This window comes from Leptonotus elevatus, chromosome 9, assembly GCF_054856555.1.
Source record: "Leptonotus elevatus isolate MCC_2025b chromosome 9, RoL_Lele_1.0, whole genome shotgun sequence".
Lineage (NCBI taxonomy): Eukaryota > Metazoa > Chordata > Actinopteri > Syngnathiformes > Syngnathidae > Leptonotus > Leptonotus elevatus.
Genome location: NC_141247.1, coordinates 11914413 through 11935115, shown reverse-complemented (window position 1 = coordinate 11935115; position 20703 = coordinate 11914413). Strand labels below are relative to the sequence as shown.

Below are 20703 nucleotides of genomic sequence, written 5' to 3'. Positions count from 1 at the left end.
CATCTTTGCGTTCGATCACGGACATCTTTCTTTAAACACCCGACAAAAACGTCTGAGAAATGAACAATGGCATACTCCTATGCCTTTATAACAAGCGCGTTTATTGGTCAACACGGAGACTTCAGCCAATCGCAAGATCAGTTTCATTTCAGTTACGGAAACACTCAAATGGAATGCTGTCGAGAGACGAAATCGGATTTTTTACCACTTAAAAAATTTTAACATTTTATTTTTGGAGATAAAAAAAGCGGAATTCCGCGAATTAGCGGAAAAATCACATCCCTGATATATATATATATATATATAAATAAATGTTTGCGATAAAAGTTTTATAGAATGCCATTAACTTATGTACCTAATGGGCTCCATGTGGCAGAGTGGAACCATCACTTGCCTCGGATGCAGGTTGGCGTGGGTTCGCTTCCCCACCCGGGTGGACCGTGTTTGTGAGAGAGTGCAAAAAAATAATGTACCAAATGTTGTGGCCAGTAAGTGCACATTATTTCAAAAGAAAACAGTTTTGAATAAAACACAATTCACACCTGATGGTGATTCGTTAATGTCTAAACGAAATGATGGCAGCAACATGGGTCAAATTAAGACACAAAGACTGTGTTTGCATTGTGTAAACATAAGGTTTATTGCAAATGTGCAGTTGTATCCAAAGAGTAGCAAACAAATGTTTTCAGGATACCTTACAGCAACAATACCGTTATCTTTACAAAACACAGAAACTTTTAGGACTAACTCGAAGCAAGACTTCGCCTGTGAAGTTGTAACACATGGTCCTGGTTTTTGGCTCTCTTTACTGTTGTAGACTAAAAAGAAAAAAGAAAAAGAAAAAGAAAAAAGTCTTTGGTAGTTCAAAAACAACAGCATCAGCAGAGCTCAAAGTAGAAATCGGTTCCTCTCGTACTGCGTACAGGCACTGTTGTCATGCCATCGTTTTTTTTTTGTTTTGTTTTTTACATCGGGGTAACAAAACGCAAACATTGAAACGTCCCCTTGCTTGCATGTTCACCCTGGGATGATGCTCCTCACGCCTTCAGTGTCGGAAAAACAATCTCAGAAGAGCATTTATTTTACAAAACAACTGATTTTGTCAAAAATATAACAAAAACAACAAAGAAAATAAAAACGGAATATGGCAGGATGAATTCCCCCCGTGAGCAGCAAGCCCCAACTGCAGACAATACAACAAATTCTGAATCACTACAGTATATGAATCAGTTTACCGGCTCGATTATACTGCTCTAAGCTTCACCTTTGCTCATCCTGTTGATTATTTTTGTTAATGTACGTCAACGCGTAATACACGGAGGATAAGTCCTTGTTAATGTGGAGCTGGGAATCCTTGAAACTTGCACTTGGATATCGAACTCATCCACGAACCGGGGGCTCGCCGCTTGTCGGAAAAAACATCTTAGGCGGGCCGACAGGAAGTAGCCTCATTTGTGCTCACACGTTCCAAGTTAGCACCGGCAGGACCAGCCCAATCGAGAGCAAAAGGACAGGTGCTGGCAACCCTCCGTCTGAAAGCAAGCGCTCAATTGTGTCCAGTGGGCCTGCTCTTGATTCTTGGCGCCCGGCGTCTGCCGGAAAGGCGCAGAATTGGACGGGATCAGAGGACAGTCCTGACACGGCGCAGGTCTGAAGTTTTGTGCTTATCAGAGTCAAGTTTTTGTCCCATCGGGCACCATGCCCTCATTTGCATTGCCAGTTTTTCAGCGGCAGCGATTCTGTAGCGCAAAAAACATGGAGGTCCATTGCTGAAAAGGGACAGTGGCTCTGCCCGCCCCAAGGCAGAGCCACTTACACAGCAGAGCCAGTATTGCGGCTGCTCTGCTGCTCCGACATCACCTGCGCGCTCTGATTGTCCAATGGGAGGGGAACATCTGTCGGGATTCGGGATTGGAACTTCTCCAGCTGCTCCGGACTGGCCAGGTTCTTGAGCAGGTAGTTTTCCCTCTCGAGCTGGTTGTTTTTTTCCGCCAGCTCCTTGATCTGCTCCTTGAGGATTTCCACTTCCTCCCGCACGGCGTACATGAGGTGGTTCTTGACCAGGTCCTGCAATGTCCAGGGGGAGAGAAGATGACAATGAATGACTACGATACAAACTTCCTCAATAAAAGTTGCTTTACTCTGCTAATAAATATAACTAATCAAAGTGGTTTCTTCTTGTCTGCAGCCAGTTTGGAATAGCAAATAATCGGTTTCAAATTTTTAGTTGTAAGGTTATCTTGTACAATGGCAACTTTAGCTGACAAGATCAAAACAAGTTAACTCAAACATTTGGGTATGTTTAAACTTGCCACTAAAACGAGCAGTCAATATGAATACGTCAATGGTTAAGCACAGCAAACTTTTCAGCATTACATAACATGAAACACTTATTTTGTTTTGGACTGAATGTGTGTGTGTGTGTGTGCGCGCTGCAAGCTTACCATTGCCTGCTCTATCTTGTTGTCAATGGCCACCACGCTAGCACCAGAGGCACTGCAGGAGAGAAACGAAAACAAAAAGAGAAACCGTTAATTCACTTGAAAACCACATAATAGTAGCCTCACAGGGAGACAACATTGTTTTTTTGTTTTTGTTTCAGCGAGCTTCTTAAATGCACAGAGCGTTATTGCACATAACGTCCAAGAACACACTGGCGACAACAAAGCATTTTGGGCAGTTGGCCTCTTTGATGACTGTTATGCAACGGCTGCATACTGTGGCCTACATGTCATTTGCAGCATATTTTGTCAGCAAATAAACAGCGTTGGAGAGGGAGAAAAAAAGAGCATTGCTATGATTTAAGACGATTTGCGGGTAGCATTATTGTTGTTTTTGTGGCACGACGCCTGCTTCGAATTAAACGCATGACAATTTTCTTTATGGCCACTGCATCGTCATGTAATAATGCGTACATCGGGATGATGTTTACCTGTTGTCAAGCTTGACCGATACGACGTCCCCTCCGAGTAGCGAGGAGAAGAAAGATATCGAAAAATTGTGCAGTTCGTAGACGGCCACCTCCATTGACGTTTTAGCGAACATCTCCGTGCTCATGGTCAGTGCCAGACTCGTTTGGAAAATGCTTCTCGCCACGTTTGCGAGTCGTTTGCGTCAACTAAAATAATGCAAGTAAGTCCGCTTTTGGTTCCGTCGATGCACGAGCTGCCAGGGCAAGTGCGGTGTCGAGATTGTTTAAGCTTCGCTGCTTAGCTGAGCGACTGTCTGCTGTGCTATTTTCTGCCACCCACCACTATATAAACGCCCTGGGCTGTGACGTCATGTGACGCATGCATATTTTAGTCAAATTAGCTGATGGCTCCAGTTTTGGGGTGGTGCGTTTGCATTCCCTGGGGAAACTCGAATTTATATTTTAAAAGCACGTGTTACTGGTAAATAAACACTGGCAGCTTTTACATTAAAACTAAAAATAGCAATACAATTGTATTCAAATAACTATATGGATGGATTATAATTGTTTTTGCAAATACAATTATTGACTGACATTCTTAATACAATTTGAGCATTTAGTAAACGTGGATTTTGTTGTTGGTGATATTGTTTTATTTATAAATTATTGCAAATATTTCCTAAAGAAAAATACCAGCATTACATTGATATTTTATGCCATTGTAACATTATGCACAGTTTGAACATGAATACTATGCTTAAATGCAAGACAATAAAATTGTTGTACTTAAATTAGCATTAAATTAAAACATATTGCACATAAGACCCAAACAGATTGTGCCTAGAAATGTGTAAAATTGTGCAAATGTATTGTATTATGAGTTAAATACAACTCAACTGTAAGTTTTTTGTTTTTGCATATCACTGGCGAGAGCTCACACCCCACTAATGGTATCTGTACCCCACTTTGAGAATCACTTCTTTAATTATATTTGCACATGCAATTGTAAGATTATTGCTGATGAGACAATCTAATTATGCCTTTATATAAAAGATGGAAGGACCATATTATTGGAGGTGATTTGTAATGATACAATGACATAAATAGATATTTATTAAACAATGCACCATTAGATTATATTTATTAATTTACATGCAAATCACAAGATTTCAATTTGGGTCAGCCAAATGTTGAAACTTAAATGTCATTTCTTGTTGACACAGAATTAAATTTTTGTTTCAAACGCGAGGACACACACGAACGTGATAAACAACTCCACAAGTCACACCTATCATAGAATACTTATACAGAATGTACAGTACTGCACCACCAAGTGCAACGTGAAGGTATTTTTCCATTCTGTCTTGAGGTGAATTTCCTTTAGCTCTATGTCTGCACATTGTGGGCCTCTAGTGGTCAAATTTCATACTACAACAGGCCATACAGAACGTGCAGACAGTTATAGGAATTTTCCATGCGGCTTTTAGTAAATCTATCATTTAAAACTTCCGGCTTTTCCAGGCGGTGCTTTTCCATAGGGTGTCTTTAAAAAATGAAAAGGACTTGTTTATGCAGACCAGCCACATGGTACTTGTGATTACCAGTAAGATGCTAAGTCGAATAGAGGAATCAGTCAATCATGTGTGACCTTTTGACATCACGTTTATTTGAGTGTTGCAATTGTACCAAACCTCATGCACGGTGTCAAAAAGAGTTTAGTGGTGCATATTGAGTACATAGACGGAGGAAGGGGGGTGGGTTGGGGGCACACCTGTTGAACCCCCTCTAACACACACACGCACACACAGTGTGCGCTCACAACTATTGCACAACACGGCTTGTTTTCACACGCTCAAACACCTTGAATGTGTGCCTGTGTATGTCACACTGTGTTCCCAATTGTATATGTCTTCTGATTTATTGCTTGTGATAATTACATTGTGTTTTCTTTAGGATAGATTTTTATGTAAACAATGTCAGCAATTTTTTTGTACATTTGGTAAAGTGACCACCGTCCACAATTGTCCAGCAGTATTGTGAGCAAAAATAAAATTTCATGCCGATTATCTGTAAAATTACAAATCATCTAATGGAGTCCTGCAAAATGAAACACATTGCATGGATTTACCATGCCACATTAGCAGCACAAAAAAAAAAGGACTGTGGAGTGTGAGAGCTGACTTTGGATGGGCTTGTGAGGTTAAAGAAAGAGTCCACTCTCTGGGTCGCAGGGCCCAAATGGCCGACAACTGTGACAGTACAGCTGTCAGCTTTAATATCAAGCTCTGTTCTTGGGATGAAGAGCTTATCTTACCCTGCTACAGTAGTCCTATTTGGGAGCGGCGAGGTTGTCGCATCCATTTTTTCTAGTTGGTTAAAGATGCACGTACATAAAACTACAGACTCTAGGGAACACCTTAGTACTGTTAAGCTATTCCCAATGCACAAAAACATACAAATGAAGAATTGTTTCAATTAAATAAGTGTGTTTCTAAATTTATGACACTCCCATATGAATTCCCTCCGAGTTCTCTGGAAAACTTCACAGCCGGTCTATGTTTGGCATGTGCAAATCTGTTCAAAAGCTTGCAATGATGGGCCGCCCTTTCCATCAAATGTTCCCTGTGCTAAAGCCAGCTCGGTTGCATAACACTGTGATTCATCTTCACCAATAGCTGAAGACGACTCGGGTGGAACCATAACACCAGTTTCCCAGCTCGAAGAGCCCTTTTTAGCCAGAAAGAAAAGTATGCACGCCACCATTGCACACAAAAAAAATGTCATCAACATATCAGAAAAACATCTCTTTTCCAGTTTCACTTGTACAAGCAGCAATGCAAGTTGCATGTTTGAGTACAGAGAGCCTCGAGGCTTGCCAAAGGCTGTCCAAGGGGAGCACTAAAGTGAAGTTATAACTGATGAATGGCAAGTAAGAATGGCAAGAAAGCCCTTACTAAGTCTGCAATACCTGGCCAAACCATAAAACTACTATACTCTCTATTTGTGCACAGTATGACTAAATCTTAACCCAGCACTGATCAAGAACTTGAACATTTGATTATGACTTGCATCTCTATCGTCATCAACTGTCAATCAACATGTCCGCACACTTCCATCAATGGTCTGCCATTACTGACTTACCGCCGATCTGGCCTCTTGAACAGACTCGGTGAGTAAGGAGGCGAGTAGCTGAAAGGTCTCTCATGATAGCCAAAGTGCTGATGGTGACAGCCAAATCTATGGGGCGGTTCAGCCAGGTGGAGGGCACATACTGACGGACGTTGAAGTAAATTAGCATCGGAGAGACACGTGTGACGCTGTCCCATGTTGGCCTTCGAGTAAGGCAGTACCCCCTTTTGACTGCTTTTTGTTGCCACAATGGCACAATGGGACAATTGAGAAGAGGCAACATCTCTGCACATGCCGTCATAATTGCGTACCATGCATGGACTGGCACGCCTACCAATAGCCAACAAGAGGTTATGTTTGACATCATCTAAGCGGCTCCCCTATTATTCGTTCTTTTACATAACAGTTTATGGTCTTATGTAACAAAAAAAGTTGTTTTTATTTTTTTTATTTTGAACTTTTCTTCTTTTGTCTATTATTATCCAATGGCTGCAGTGCTTTGAAGGCCAGTACATTTTCACATCTATTACAAACCACAGGGCAGTAGGCTGCTAGTACGTGTCATGCAAATAGTCTTCACTCAAAGAAAAAAAAATATATATATATGTATATGGGTCCTTGCTGCAGAAAGAGCTGACTGACCTGATAATTCATTTGTGGATTCATGTTCATACAAAAAGGACCAATCAACAGCAGATCATGCTGTAACTAATAGAAATGTGCAATTAGGAAACCATGGCCTAGTTACGTCATGATAAAATGACTTTCACGTCAACGTCAAGCAGTCTAAACTGTCTTAATAGAGCTGTCATTATCACACGCAAAAGGCCAACTCTCAAAGATAATAGCTTTGACCGAGTTTGGAAGCAGTTAAGTGATCGCACTAATGATCCATAAGAGTGACTTTACCATTCGAAGAGCAGGACGCCCGTTATGATATGTCTGTTCACAAATCCAAAAAAAGCCAGGAATGGGGAGAAATATGCTACACACAAGAACAGATATTCGAATACCAAACCACAGAATTGTGAGGCAGAAGGGCTCAGCATACTGTACATGCACCTTGCTGTCGCAAATAAACTACAAATAAACCAACTAACAATTAAGCCAACTGGATCTGACTGAGTGATTGAGTAGAAAAAAAAAAGTTTGCATGGCATCTACGATGATGGCACTACTGGACCAAGTCCCAGAACAAAAGGTTAGCTGGGTCAGAACCACCTGGCGGCATTCATCTTCCTCTTTTCCTTCAGCATACTGTAGACTTCAGCTGTCAAGACACGGCGAGCTTGCGTGCATACGTCTAACTGGAGTGTCTCTTGACTGTGCAATGTGGACATGACACTGATGGCCGCACAAATTGCTTGTGATACGCAAAAATAGAAATGCTACAATCAAGAAAATCATTATTGTGATGCACATCTATTCTCTCTTAGTTTGCAAATTTATGTTTACTGCAACGTCACGGGTGGCATTCACACATTAGCATATCTTCCCGTGTAAATGACAGGCTATAACGTTGCCAGTGTTTCCCATAATGACATAAATGGCAGTGTCTGAGCCACATGGGGGATTCCTGGTTGGATTCACTCAAAGAAATCAATTCAGCAAGGCAAACATTGTGGCTTTGGTTGTCAAGACTTCAGCAATAACAAGAGCTGGAATAAACAGACAATTTCCATTCCAAAAAAATGCAATTCACCATCCAATCATATGCTGTATATGCCGTCAAACAGAAAATGCATATGGGCGCAATTCTTGTTGCAAACATGCAATTAGGTCTTAAAGGAGGGACAATATAATAGGAACGCAAAAGGCCTCATGAGGAAAATTATCTGGCACTGTTTGATTAGACATGGCCTATCTTGCCGCCCCTCCAGCTCATGTCCAATTTTCCCTTAATTTCCATGCTTTTCTCATCTTGTTCCAGTCGGGCATGCAGCTGTGTGACCCGAGTCACAAACAACTGGGACAAACCCCAGAGGGAGTCGTGCCTTGTGTGTGCGTATGTGAGTTTGCGGGCTTGCTTGTGTTTGTTTGCGTGCAGTCGGCCACGCGCTCTCATTCGAGCGCACCCCAGCATGTGCACGTTTTTCAAATGGGGATTCTTGGTACCCCGCTAACTTTTGCAAACTCTTGAGTCCATTCCCACAGACTCCAGCAGACTTGCCTGCAGAGCTGTGGAGCTGACTGCTTGTCACCTGCGACATGAGGGCGAAGCAATGGCGACGTTCCCATGGGTAAATGCAGACAATGTCATCTGCAGTTACTTCTGGGGGGATGAATGTGTTGACAGCTGGAAAAACCGCTGGCTATGTGGATTGTTTACATGTTTTGTCAGTTTTAAACACACTCAATTTTAGGCAAAGGTAAAGGTAATTGAACCATTTAATATACAGTAGCTATCTGTATTTGGCAAACAATGGACACAAATCAAAAATTGGAAGAAAATCCAACTGACATCGCTCTTTATAAACCAGGGAGGGGTGACTTATACACTGGAGGGGCCACAATTTTTCATTAATGCTACTTGGGGGCCGCACAGGACCAAAATAAAAATCAAGGATGGCACAAAACTGCTGAACAGCAAACCAACATTATATGCATAAAAATAAACTCAAAATTAAAACAAAAATAATAATTTGGTCTATTCATGTTGGAGTATAGGATAGTTAAAAGACCCAGATGTAAGCACAACTATGACATGGCTGCCATCTAGTGGTGAATGGTGATATTATAACTTAAAACTACAGTTGACGCCTATTTGCAGTTTGGCGCCTGATCTTAGTGAATAGTTGGATGCCTTAGTAGGTATGTAATTAAACAATGGCACCCACAATGTGATATGGATGCTGCAATGACTGTGGTAAAGAACAACAAGGAAGGATTTTCATGACTGACTTCAGTAAAATACACTCATTGCTTGTCAAAATACACTCTCTCTGTGCTTTTTCCTTGGTGATCTGGTTGTGTAGAATTTGCCATGCTTGGTCAAACTAATACCCGATTTTATGTCGTTCTCTCTAAAGATGTTGGTACTTTCACACAATAAAATTCCACCTCTCAGTAAGCATTGTTCCAACAGCCGGCCTTCCGCTGATCTCGACAAGCCAAACAAACAATGTTATTCTCTTTCAACAAGAACACAATAATGACCCAGATCATAATTCAATCATCTTTCATTATCCCACACGTGGCACACACAATGCCCATATTTGGTCATTTTCTACTGTTGTGCCCAAACATGGGCGGAACTGCAAAGAAACCACAGAACAAAATGAAACATCTATAAGAAAAAAAATTATGACAGAACTAATATTGTATATCATTATAATTAAATATATAAAACATAAATGCACACTTTTTTTCCCGCAACTATCAAATGTGGAGTACATTTAAATACCGCCCTAAAGACTCCTTATACCGTTTACAAGTATGGTGCTATGTATTGTATGTACTTTACATGACTATATGATAGTCCTCCTCTAGATGGCACTCTTTAGCATCATCTACAGGAGTCCAACAATATCACAAGCACTTCATGACGCTTCATGATGCTTCATTTTCCTAACACTAGTAAGAAGAGGCATCTTAAAATTTAGGATAGGTGTGTATTGTTGTTATGTATTGTATAGTGGAATACTGTAATGGATATCCAACAACATGAAAGAAGTACTGTCGTGGGAAACAAACAGGATCATTAAACCGTCACGTTGCATGTTAAATCGCCAACTGAAACAAAAAGCGCTTGCTGCAAGTGATTCTTCCACTTTTCTCACACGGGATCCGACCCCTGCTTTTGGGGGAGACTCTCACCCCGTTAACACGTTATAAAAGAACACCATTGAGAGCTTTGATTGCCTCTGTGCTGTAACGCCTCAAGCAAGTGTTTTCACGTTTTTTTTGTCCCTTTCTATATGTCCATTCATTCAAGCATGGAGGCTAAAAAAACAACAACATAAAGTCAAAATCGCTTCTGCAGTGGGGTGACATGAGAAACAGATGCAAAGTGAGAGGCGGGCCTGAAGAGGAGTTGGAGTTACATTGTGTACGCAATGTTTCCTCAGGCTGTCTCAGTGGTGAGGATCCCCGACTGACATAGGACAGGCCATGATTTATCCGGTTTATTCCAGATGTGCAGCCCACATTGGGATTATTACAGGAAACTTTTAAGGATCGTTAATGATGAAGTGCTGTCAGATATAACATGAATCTACCAAACTATTTAAGTCTTTGACAAGCACTAGCTTTGTTGACTCAATAACCTTTTACACACTACAAATTTATATTCATTTCCATATTGGATATTTTTATTTAGCACTCCACCTTCCAGGTATTAGGTGCAGTCGTAACCTTTAAATGGGAAGTCAACTGAAAAAAATTGTGTTTACAATAATGTTCTACACTAGTCTAAATACAGTATTCTGACTAATATTGCATTTGTTAAGTCCCCCCCCCCCCCCAAAAAAAAAAGCCTAATCGACCCATTGCCATTTTATGACTTGCTGTAGACTAAAATGACATCGCAGTTGTTCATTGGTAACGACCAATCATGTTGCATCTGTTTTCTGAATCTTGAGCTATAATTGGTCGTTACCTGAGCCCTGAGCAACTGTCAAAAAAAGCAAGTGGCAAAATGGCCGGCTCGTGAGATGGATCAAATGTGTGGATTGCACACAATATTGAGTAATTTTTCACAATCACACATTAAGAATGTCCTGGCAGTCTGCCACTATTATACATCACTAAAGTAGATGATTATGGCTCGCAATATCTATTCATCTTATAACAAGATAGTGTGTATACCGAAAGGTCAAAGTTTATGCTCCAATTACTATTTATTATGTCTTTAATGACTTACATAATACCCTATCTGTCTAAGAAAGAAAGTGCATCGGCAAAACTGTTTCTGCTATAGCTTTCTTTTGCTTTCTTTCTTTTAATATAATTTTTGATGTGATGGTTATGAAATGTCACCGAATGTTTATATGACTCATTCATTGCAAAGATGCCTTTTAGGTTATTAATACACAAATTATTTTCAGGTGCTCGTCAAAAAATTTGAATATCCTCGTAAAGTTGAATAATTTCCTTAATTCCATTCAATAAGTCAAACTTTCATATATTATAGATTCAGGGCCCACAACTGAAGTGATTTCAAATATGTGTTTATTTTTACATTAATTGGGTTTCCAGCTCATAAAACCCACTTAAACAGAATGTCAAAAATTTTGAATAATGTGAAGAAACCACCATGCATAATTCCCAGTGTTTTGCATGGGAAAAAAAAGATGGATGGATGGTATTTTCAAAACCATATGTCAATCTTCAATAGTTGGTTGGATTCCCTTTGCCTCAACAACTGCCTCGATGCGCCGTGGGAATTTGAATTGGGAATTATGCATGGTGATTTCTTCACATTATTCCATTTTTTTTTACATTCTGTTTTAGTGGGTTTTATGAGCTGGAAGCCCAAATAATGTAGAAATAAATTAATTAATACTTGAAATCGCTTGAGTTGTGGGCCCAGAATCTATAATCTATGAAAGTTTGACTTTATGGAAATTATTCAACTTTTCAAGGATATTCAAATTTTTTGATGAGCACCCTTACATGTATCCAATTTGCATTGTATTTGTAGTGTAAACATTTACCAAGGCGTCCATAATATGCCAGATGATGAGCTATAGGTTGAAAAATGAAGCTTGTAGTGGTTTAATGGGCTCTTTAATACAATAGCCAATTGTGACTACGGCAATAAAATTTGTGCTCCTGGCTGGAACACAGACTTCTTGTACACAGTGATTAAGGCATTGTCTTGCTTCAAGACAGTATTTTGAGATAATTTAATCTCTAAAAACAATATTGTCATTATTTTTGTTTTTCAAACATGCCCTATTTCAATACTAGATTTATCAACGTGGGACGTGTTTTTTTCTAGTATCACAACCAAGGGAAGGACCAACACCAAAAGTAGCAGAATATGCAAATAAACCCTCAATAAAACAATATTCAAACCCCACAAATCATATTGGTCAATAATAGAAATTGATTAAAAGGAGAGTCTGTTTCTACAAACGGATCTTGAACTTGTCGGGAAAAGAAAAAAAAAGAAAAAAACCTATTGCTCCCTCCAAGCAACAAACAGGAAACATTTCCACTTGGGACACTTGAACTTGTATTTGGCCACAGTACACAAGAATTCTTTTGATTTTCCTGGTTTCGAAGTTGCACAGATGAGCAAGTAAATACAATCAGCTGTTACGTTCATAGTATAAAAGTTCAAGTAAACACTGTTGGCGTGTATTTGACGGTTCCAAAGTTCAAGACACCATTATTGTGTGCATCGCAGAACAAGACGAGCGACGCGCGGCCGTACATGCAAAGGTGTGCATTCAAGCATGGACGCCAACAACACAACAATTCCTTTCCATGCGTGCGGGCAAAAATGACTGCCTCACACGCACAAGTAAATATACTATACGTGATCCTTAGAACTGCAGATGTGCAAAGCACGATTAGGCCGACATGCTTTGTCGCTGTCACAAGATTAATTTCACTTCACATACAGTACTCTATATATTAATCATTGACATTACGCATGCCAGCATTGGTTATTAAATAGCTTATCTACTGGAGTGATCCCAGTTGCAAAATCTCTCATGGGATTTGTCCTTTGTTCAAGAAGACGTGCGTAAGAGGCCAGTGTTGTTCAGCAGGTGCCCACGTAAGCAGCCGCCTTATCTTTATGCCCAAACTACTGCAGTCACTCAGGCTGTGATGATTCACCTTTCAAGTAGAATGCGACAAATAATTTAAATGATGTACAATTTATCCTGTATAATTTCAATTCCACTCAAAAGGGTTGACTGTGAAAGCTCAAGGTAGAGGTCACGGGGGTAAAATAACTCACTTTGCTTTGCTTGTTTATTGTGCCACAGTAAATAAGATATAAATCATTCAAAAACAATACATTCGAAACCCTCTGAAGTAGATTGTACCGCATCTTCTGTTTTTATTACTGTATCATCTGGAGATGGAAATATTGTCTGAGAATCAGGAAGCTATTTTAAAGAACTACTCTAGGATTTGAAGAACAGAAACAAAGTCTGGCATTTTCTTTTTCCCACAACCTCGTGATCTATCTATTGACACATTTGACATACTGCAAGTCTTTATTTCAACCAACTTGCTATATCCACTTTCATGTAATGTACTTTAATTATAACATTAACTTTAATTGTACAACAGTGAAACCACAAGGAGTTACTGCCAGGTGGTTCCAAAATTAAAAGGAACATTAACAGTGGGACTTTATCCTTACTAAAAATGTGTCATAAAGATAATGAAACTGTTCATGGTAACTTGTGTCTCTTGTCTGCCACCTTGTGCACAGTCATTAGTCCTGCTCCTTCCCGCCTATGTGTCTTCATCTCGCGCCTCAACAGGCACACCTCCTCCTCCTCCTCCTCAAACAAATCTATTGTTATTCCTGTCCTTCCACACAGTCTCCGAGCAGTAAATCCCATCTGACGTGCTTGAGCACGGCCTAACCCTGACTCCCGTGTCAAGGTAATTATCCTGTCTCCGACCCGTCTTGTCACAGCGCTCCCTATTGTCTGGTACATTTTCAACTATTTCGGGCACAGGTAGACAATCCGATGTGTCACGCGAACTGCGATAGAATGTTTGCCATGTCAAGTTCTGCAGAACTCATAGGATTCATATATAGTCTCGCTGTCATATCTTAGCTGTTTACTTTGCATGAGTGCCACTGTGTGTCCCTATATGGTCCTGCACATTAAGCTATATAACAGGGAGGGGGGCCACAGTTTTTCCATTAGTACTACTGGGGGCCGGGGGCTAGACAGGACCGTTCACTTCCTGTATAACAAAAAAAATACTGGTTTAGATATGGACAAAATATGAGGTAAATCGTGCTCTTAATATATTTCATTTTTGAGAATACATTTCTCAATGTTCAAAAGAGCCACTATCCTCGCCCAACAACGAAGGGATTGACTCAAACTAAAAAAAAAAAATGACATATAGCTTTTTTTCTTTCTTTTTTTAGTGCAAAGGGATCAAGCTTGCATAAAAATTACCATTCAAGGATGACTGTAAAATGCAAAAACTAATTTTGTGCATTTTTTTTTCACAAAACAACTCACTCAAAATGTTTATATTATTGAGGTACGACTTTTGTCCTGTATATCATTCCAAACCCACTAATAATGATTAAGCCCACACACGTTGAAGTATAGGGCAGTATAAGAGTCAGTGCAAGCACAACAAAGTCAGGTCTGCCATCTAGTGGTGAGTGGTGATATTGCAACTTAAAAACTACACTTCGCGTGCATATTTGCATTTTGGCACCCATATTTGCATTTTTTTTCACATTTTCAATTGTTTTAATTTCTTCCATCCTTTTTGGAAAGTATATATTAACTGTTCATAACTTTCTTTTTAAGAATTGTTTTTATGTTGGCAAAAAAATCGGAAAACATTTTGCGTTTTATTTTATTTTATTTTTTCAAACAAAATTCACATTTTGGATTTCTCCCATTTTTTTCCCCAGGATTCTTTTCCACCTTTTCCTCTGTTCTTTGTGGAAAACAATACTGACTCTTTGTCAGTGTATTTATTTTTTTTAAGCTTTTTGGGGTTTGAAAATAAAAAATTAAAATAACTATAAAATGTGTTTAATTTATTTGTAATTAAGAATATTTCAAACTTTATTTTCCTTTTTGTGGGGGAAATTTGTCACATTGGCCCCTCAGAGTGCGGTCGCGGCAGTATCCCTGTTTTAAAGGACATTAGACAATTTTAATTTGCTTTCCTTTTTCAACAATACGATTATCCTAAACAAATACTTTCTGACGCGGTGAATGAAAGTTAACTATGTGCTCCAAGATAAGTGTGTTTCCTCAAACACAGAGATAACGCAATCATTTTGGTGTAACGGTTCCCCCATTCGGCTGCAACACTTCATGTTACGAAAAAACATTCTCACTCAAGACATGATAACAATGTTGTTATCATGTCTTTAAAGTAAATTGTGAATTAATCTGTACTATTGCTTTATTGTTCATTCTTGTTTTTTCTCTGTTACCTTTCAGCGGCGTTATCAAGCTGGCCAGCCAAAAGAAAAAAAAGTATTACAATGGCATGATGTTATTTAGCAGACAGATGTGCAAATTATAACAAACAAGATTTCACGGTATTATCTTTGATCGGGAGGTCAACTGGTTAGCCGGCTGGTAGCAGAGACCAAGCAACAAATAACAGGAAAATACAAAAATGAGGAAAAGAGAACGAGGGGAGGAAAGCGACAGAGGCAGAGAAGGTTTTCGCAGCTGTTGTTAGGTGGCGTTTCCTCCGATTGGAGACTTTGGCAGTACTCCCAGTTCTTGAGGTAAACATTTCAACATTGAAGACATTTCACTTGACCTAGATGCCACACTATCTTTTAAGCAGGAAACCATTTGGCAATGTAAACCATTCTTTAGTGTGAAGATGTATTTGTGTATCAAATTTTTCTTTGAGCACCAGAAATAAACAAAACAGCAAAAACTCCTCACATGTGTATGACAGTATAATGTACAGCCAAAAAAATGCAATCCATATATACAGTACTATACATCATCCAATTGCATTACTGTACACATGCACGACTGCCCACATAAGTATACTGGATAGTCGCCATACTATATAGCTACTATAGGGACGTTTGATACCGCTTCTTTTCAGACCGGCACAAGTACTCAAATCTTGAGTATAGTACTGATACAGATTCCAACTAACCCTTGTTTATTAATATACAATTAATGTGTATACACAGTACCCCCTATGTGCAAACACCATTACTACACACTGATTTCCAGTCCAAATTAAAACTATGTAAAATTAATAATGTGAAGTTGTACATTTATTTAAATTAAATCTTGGGGGGGGAGGGGCATAAAATCCGATTTTCATGTCACACATGGGACAACAATTGCAATCTACATTCGTCGCTGTAGCAGGTTTTGTTGTATATGAACAGGACAAAGTATCCTGCTTGTTTTTTTGTTTGTTTATTCATTTTCTGCCAATAATAGAACGGAATATGGATCATTGATTTTTTTACTCAAAATGTCTTGTGGTTCGATCAGAGTATGTCGTTAATATTTGTCAACTGTGGGCATGTGAAGCCCTTTGAGACACTTGTGTGATTAAGGGCTATATAAATAAACTTGACTTGAATTTATTACTGATATGCGCTACGATAGTATAATTTACCAATAGTGGGAAAGTAGTAGGAAGTGGACAATATGTGTATTTAAATAAGACATTTAATCCTGCGACTTCTGTCACACTGATTATTTCATTGACAAAATGCCCACCCAGTGTTATGGAAGGATTACCTGTGTTTTGCCAATATTGAAATATTGTTTAGTCTGCCTGTTTGTTATGTAACACTGCGAGAACGGGGCACTGTCTCGCAGCCAGACGCCAAAATAATGTTGGTATTTCGTGTGTCGTAACACTCCGGGGCCTGAGACAACCTTTGCCTGCCGTACTTTAAAGGACTTGTCGTACACTTGCATACAAATACCTAAGTGTATTTCTCAATATGAAGTGAGCATGTGAACCATTGTTGCAAATTATGTAATTTGATTTGCATGTCGGAGAAAAAGCATTTCCATGTGTTTTCGTGAACTCATTTGACCTTAAAAAGATTTGGATTGTAATACGATGGATGACATGGAAATTTAGTCAAATCATCCCCACACTGTCTGTACTGCAGACAAATGCTTAAACAGAACCAGGAACACGATGGGTACAATTTGATATATTTATCAAGAAATATTTTGACAATTATTCACTTTTTTTCATTTGGCAATTACCAGTTCTGGTCATTTTAATCTTAGCTATGCACCACAACTTTTTTTCCCCCTGACTTATGTAGCGTGACTCACTAAACTGAGGTTTAATAAGTGAAGAGAAGGTCAGCAGTCGCTCTTTGTGGTCACTAAAGCGGGAGAAAAAAAAGACAGCCCTGTTGACATAAGAAAATCCCCTTGGTCCCATCTAACCTCCACACCCAAGCACTCTGAAGCACTGAAATGTTGTGACCTCAAGTGTTACATAAATTCCAGTCTTTTGTCACACTCTGCCAGAGCAGCACTGGCCTCCGCTTCCCTTTTATATGCCACCTTGTATTAAGAGCAGACATAAATAGGTCTGTAGCATAAATGGGCCGTTATGTGAAGGCTCTTGACAGGGATGCGGATGGTCGCCTGAGCGGAATCTGCATAAGTGTTTGGATGTGAACTGAGTGCAATGTGAACCTATTCCAGTAGAGTGGGTTCCAGTACTGCAAGAAAACAAGCTACTTGCAAAAAAAAATAAAAAATGATTTCTCTATCCAGGGTTTGTTAGTCTTGAACACCAAAACCAGTTTTACGGCCTTAAAACTAGTTTCTTTCTAATCTTGATTTTTCAGGCTCTCATATGATACCATCAGGATATATAGCTGGAAAAAACATGGAAATGATAACTTCCTTCATATGAGCCAAGGGCTCCAGATTTTATACTCTATATAGCAATGAACAAAATATGACAACAGGATGGATGAAAATGAATCAATATCTTCCCATCTGACCTCCCTTAAATGTTAGCCAGCAGATAAAAAAAAAGGGGGGGGGGAGAGCAAAAAAGTTTCATCAACATTCCTGGCTGAGTCTGCATTTTCTTGGCAGCCATTGTGCAGCATCAGTGTTCAGACGCTTACTTTGCGATTAAACTCTTTTTAAAATGGTTCGAATGCAGCATATATCGTATTAATCCTGGTCGGTGAGTCATGTTTTCCCACCATGCCGCAGCGGAAGGAATGCAGAACGAGGTCATTTAATGTCCCGAGCTTGATGGTACAATGCAATAAGTGCGCTAAGCTGGCCCATTTGATACACGGGCCGGCCCTCGCCGTGGTACAGCTGTTGTTTTTAGACGCAGGGACACAAAGACAGAAATGAGGTCTTGGACAGGATACGTCTTGTTATTTGCACTCGTTTGACTCTGCATTCGCCACCCTCTTATCTCACTCCCCCATCTCTGAGCTGGGGAAATATCCAAAAGCAATCACAGATTCACTAAAACTTGGCATGGGGTAGTGTTTCAAATGTCTTTTTTGCAGGCTTTTCTCTACTAGGAACGCAGCTTGGAAGAGATTTGTTTTTCAATGTTCATTTTAAAAACCCACTAGGAATTTCAATAATATGCAAAAGAATACAAAAACATTAATGTACATATTGTTATATATATATATATATATATATAATCATAGGTCCAGTGAAAAATCTTATTGTGGAAAAATCATCTACATAATTTGTATCTTCAAATACAGTAAATGAAAGTAATTTACTTTTGATAATAGCTAGAGCTGCCACTAACAAATCTTTTTAAAAATGATTATTCCAGCAAATACTCCGACCCCCATTTTGAGGCAGAAATATTTGTATCAACCAAATTTAGTGGTGGACTTAGTGTTTTTTCCCCTCACCCTAATAATAACATATAATGATTTGATTAAAGATGTAGTTAACCTTAAACATTTCTTGACAATAATATGACCTCAATAGTCTAAACATCATAGTCTGATTAATATTACATTTGTGGAGTTATGCAGCAAAATCCAGCCGATTTTATCCATCTCAAAGGGCAGCCATTTTGCCACTTCCTGTCAACTGAAGATGACATCACAGTTGCTCAGGGGTCAGGCAACGACCAATCACAGCTCACTTGTTTTCTGAAGCTGAACTGTGATTGGTTGTTACCTGAGGCCTGAGCAACTGAGATGTCATTTTCACTCGAGAGCAAGTGACAAAATGGCCGCCTTCTGATCTTGATCAAAACAACTGGATTTTGCTGCTTAACTCATATTCCACTAACATAATATTAATCCGAATACTGTATTTAGACTAGTAGGGCTGCATAGAACATAATGTCAAGAAAAACATTTAAAGTTGACTTCCCCATTAAACATAATTTGAGCAAATATATTATTTCAGGAGTGTGTATCAAACTGGTAGCGCTCCTCACTAATCAGCAGCCAAACAGTATATTTCAGCTTCAAAAAGCTTGGTGCAACCTTTTCTGCAAGATGCTGAAAAGGAATTTGTGTCCATTTTACAAAAAGAACATTTGCAAGGTTAATGAAGTTTGCTCGGAGAGAAGGTCAATTATAATCTGTCTCCATAGTTTTTCCCAAAAAGTGTTTGACGGGCTTGAAATTGGGCTCTCGGGCTCTCAGAAACCAAACTCGTCCAACTTTGCTTTGTCCACCAGTGCACTACTAAGTTGAACCGCAACGTTGGAAGCATACAACTGTCCAAATCTTTGAAGAATTAAAATGCAAGGGGAACAGAGGACTGCCCCCCCCCCCCCCCAAGCCATGATTGAGCAATTATTTAGGATTTGTGTGCATAAACACTAAACAGTGTGCCTTTTCTTTTTTTTTCCTCAAGATTCCTTTCTCTCACTGAACAATTTTGTAGTTTGGAACCACTTTAAAAACATGAAAACATTAATTTAACTAATTCACTGCCATTGAGGGCTATAGACGTCAAAAATGAATTTGAACTATTAGTTTAACATTTTTTTCCACTTTTGTTAAGAGTATGATAACCTAGAAAAAAATGTATTGTACAACAGATATAAAATTTGTGATTAATCTTGAGTTAACTAGTGAAGTCATGTGATTAATTACGATTAAAAATTGTAATCGCCTGATGCCCTAATTTAAAAAAAAAAAAAGAAGAAGAAAAGATTATAAAACATTAGGGGCGTCAGACGATTTTTTAAAATTGTAATTAATCGATTAATCACAATTTTTATATTTGTTATAAATGCACCCCAAAAAAATTCTAGGTTTTCATACTCTTGTTAACAAAAGTGGGGAAAAAATGTGAAACTAATATAGTTTAAAAAAATTACGTCTATAGCCGTCAATGGCAGTGAATGAGTTAAGTTGAAGATTGATGCTCATGATACAAAGGGTCATTTACGTGGCAGGTCAAAGTTCATTTACAGTACTCTGCCAAACCGCACTGTACTTAGCAAGCGGGCTCCTCACTTGCTTAAAACCAGTTGTATTGCAACAAGGTGTTTTTAGCCCAATAGTTTCACAGCTTTTCAGTTGAAGGGGTTTATTTTCTTCTTACCACATCAATGTTTTGCAAACGTCTAGATTCCCATTGCATGCAAACACTTCAAAGTTATGCGCAACAAATTGGGAAAACATGTTTTCTGGTGTACACCCCACATTTCCTATCTAAAAGCTTAACAGACCAAAAATAACCTAGCGGAGTCTGACATGTACTCCCTGACTGAAATTGATTGTCTTTCCTGTTTCGACAAGCTCATTTCCTTATTGCTCACTATTTGATAGGTGACTCATGTGCAGGGAAACTCAAACTGCACGTTTGCTACAAGAGCTCCAAACTGTTTATGAGAAATGTTTTGCATGTGATTGGAATCAAACTGCATGTTGTAACCCTTATTGCACTCTGGAAATTGTGGCCTCATGAACCTCGGAGCAATTTGTACGTTTTAGTATTTAGTTTCTTCTGTCCTATAAGTAAAAAAAAAAGAAGAAAAAAACTGAATTCCACACCAATGAG

The 20703-nt window shown here is 39.0% G+C and overlaps 1 protein-coding gene across 1 annotated transcript in view; it reads right to left on the bottom strand.

Annotated features, from left to right (window-relative positions):
• Positions 1-615: 615 nt before the first annotated feature.
• Positions 616-20703, bottom strand: part of tsc22d3 (TSC22 domain family, member 3) — a 30991-nt gene continuing 10903 nt past the window's right edge. The window contains exons 3-4 of the mRNA XM_086084848.1: positions 2445-2496; positions 616-2067 (exon numbers count right to left, since the gene is read on the bottom strand). Coding sequence (XP_085940974.1) covers positions 1813-2067; positions 2445-2496 — 307 coding nt within the window. The 3' untranslated portion in view covers positions 616-1812. The remainder of the gene's footprint in view (positions 2068-2444; positions 2497-20703) is intronic.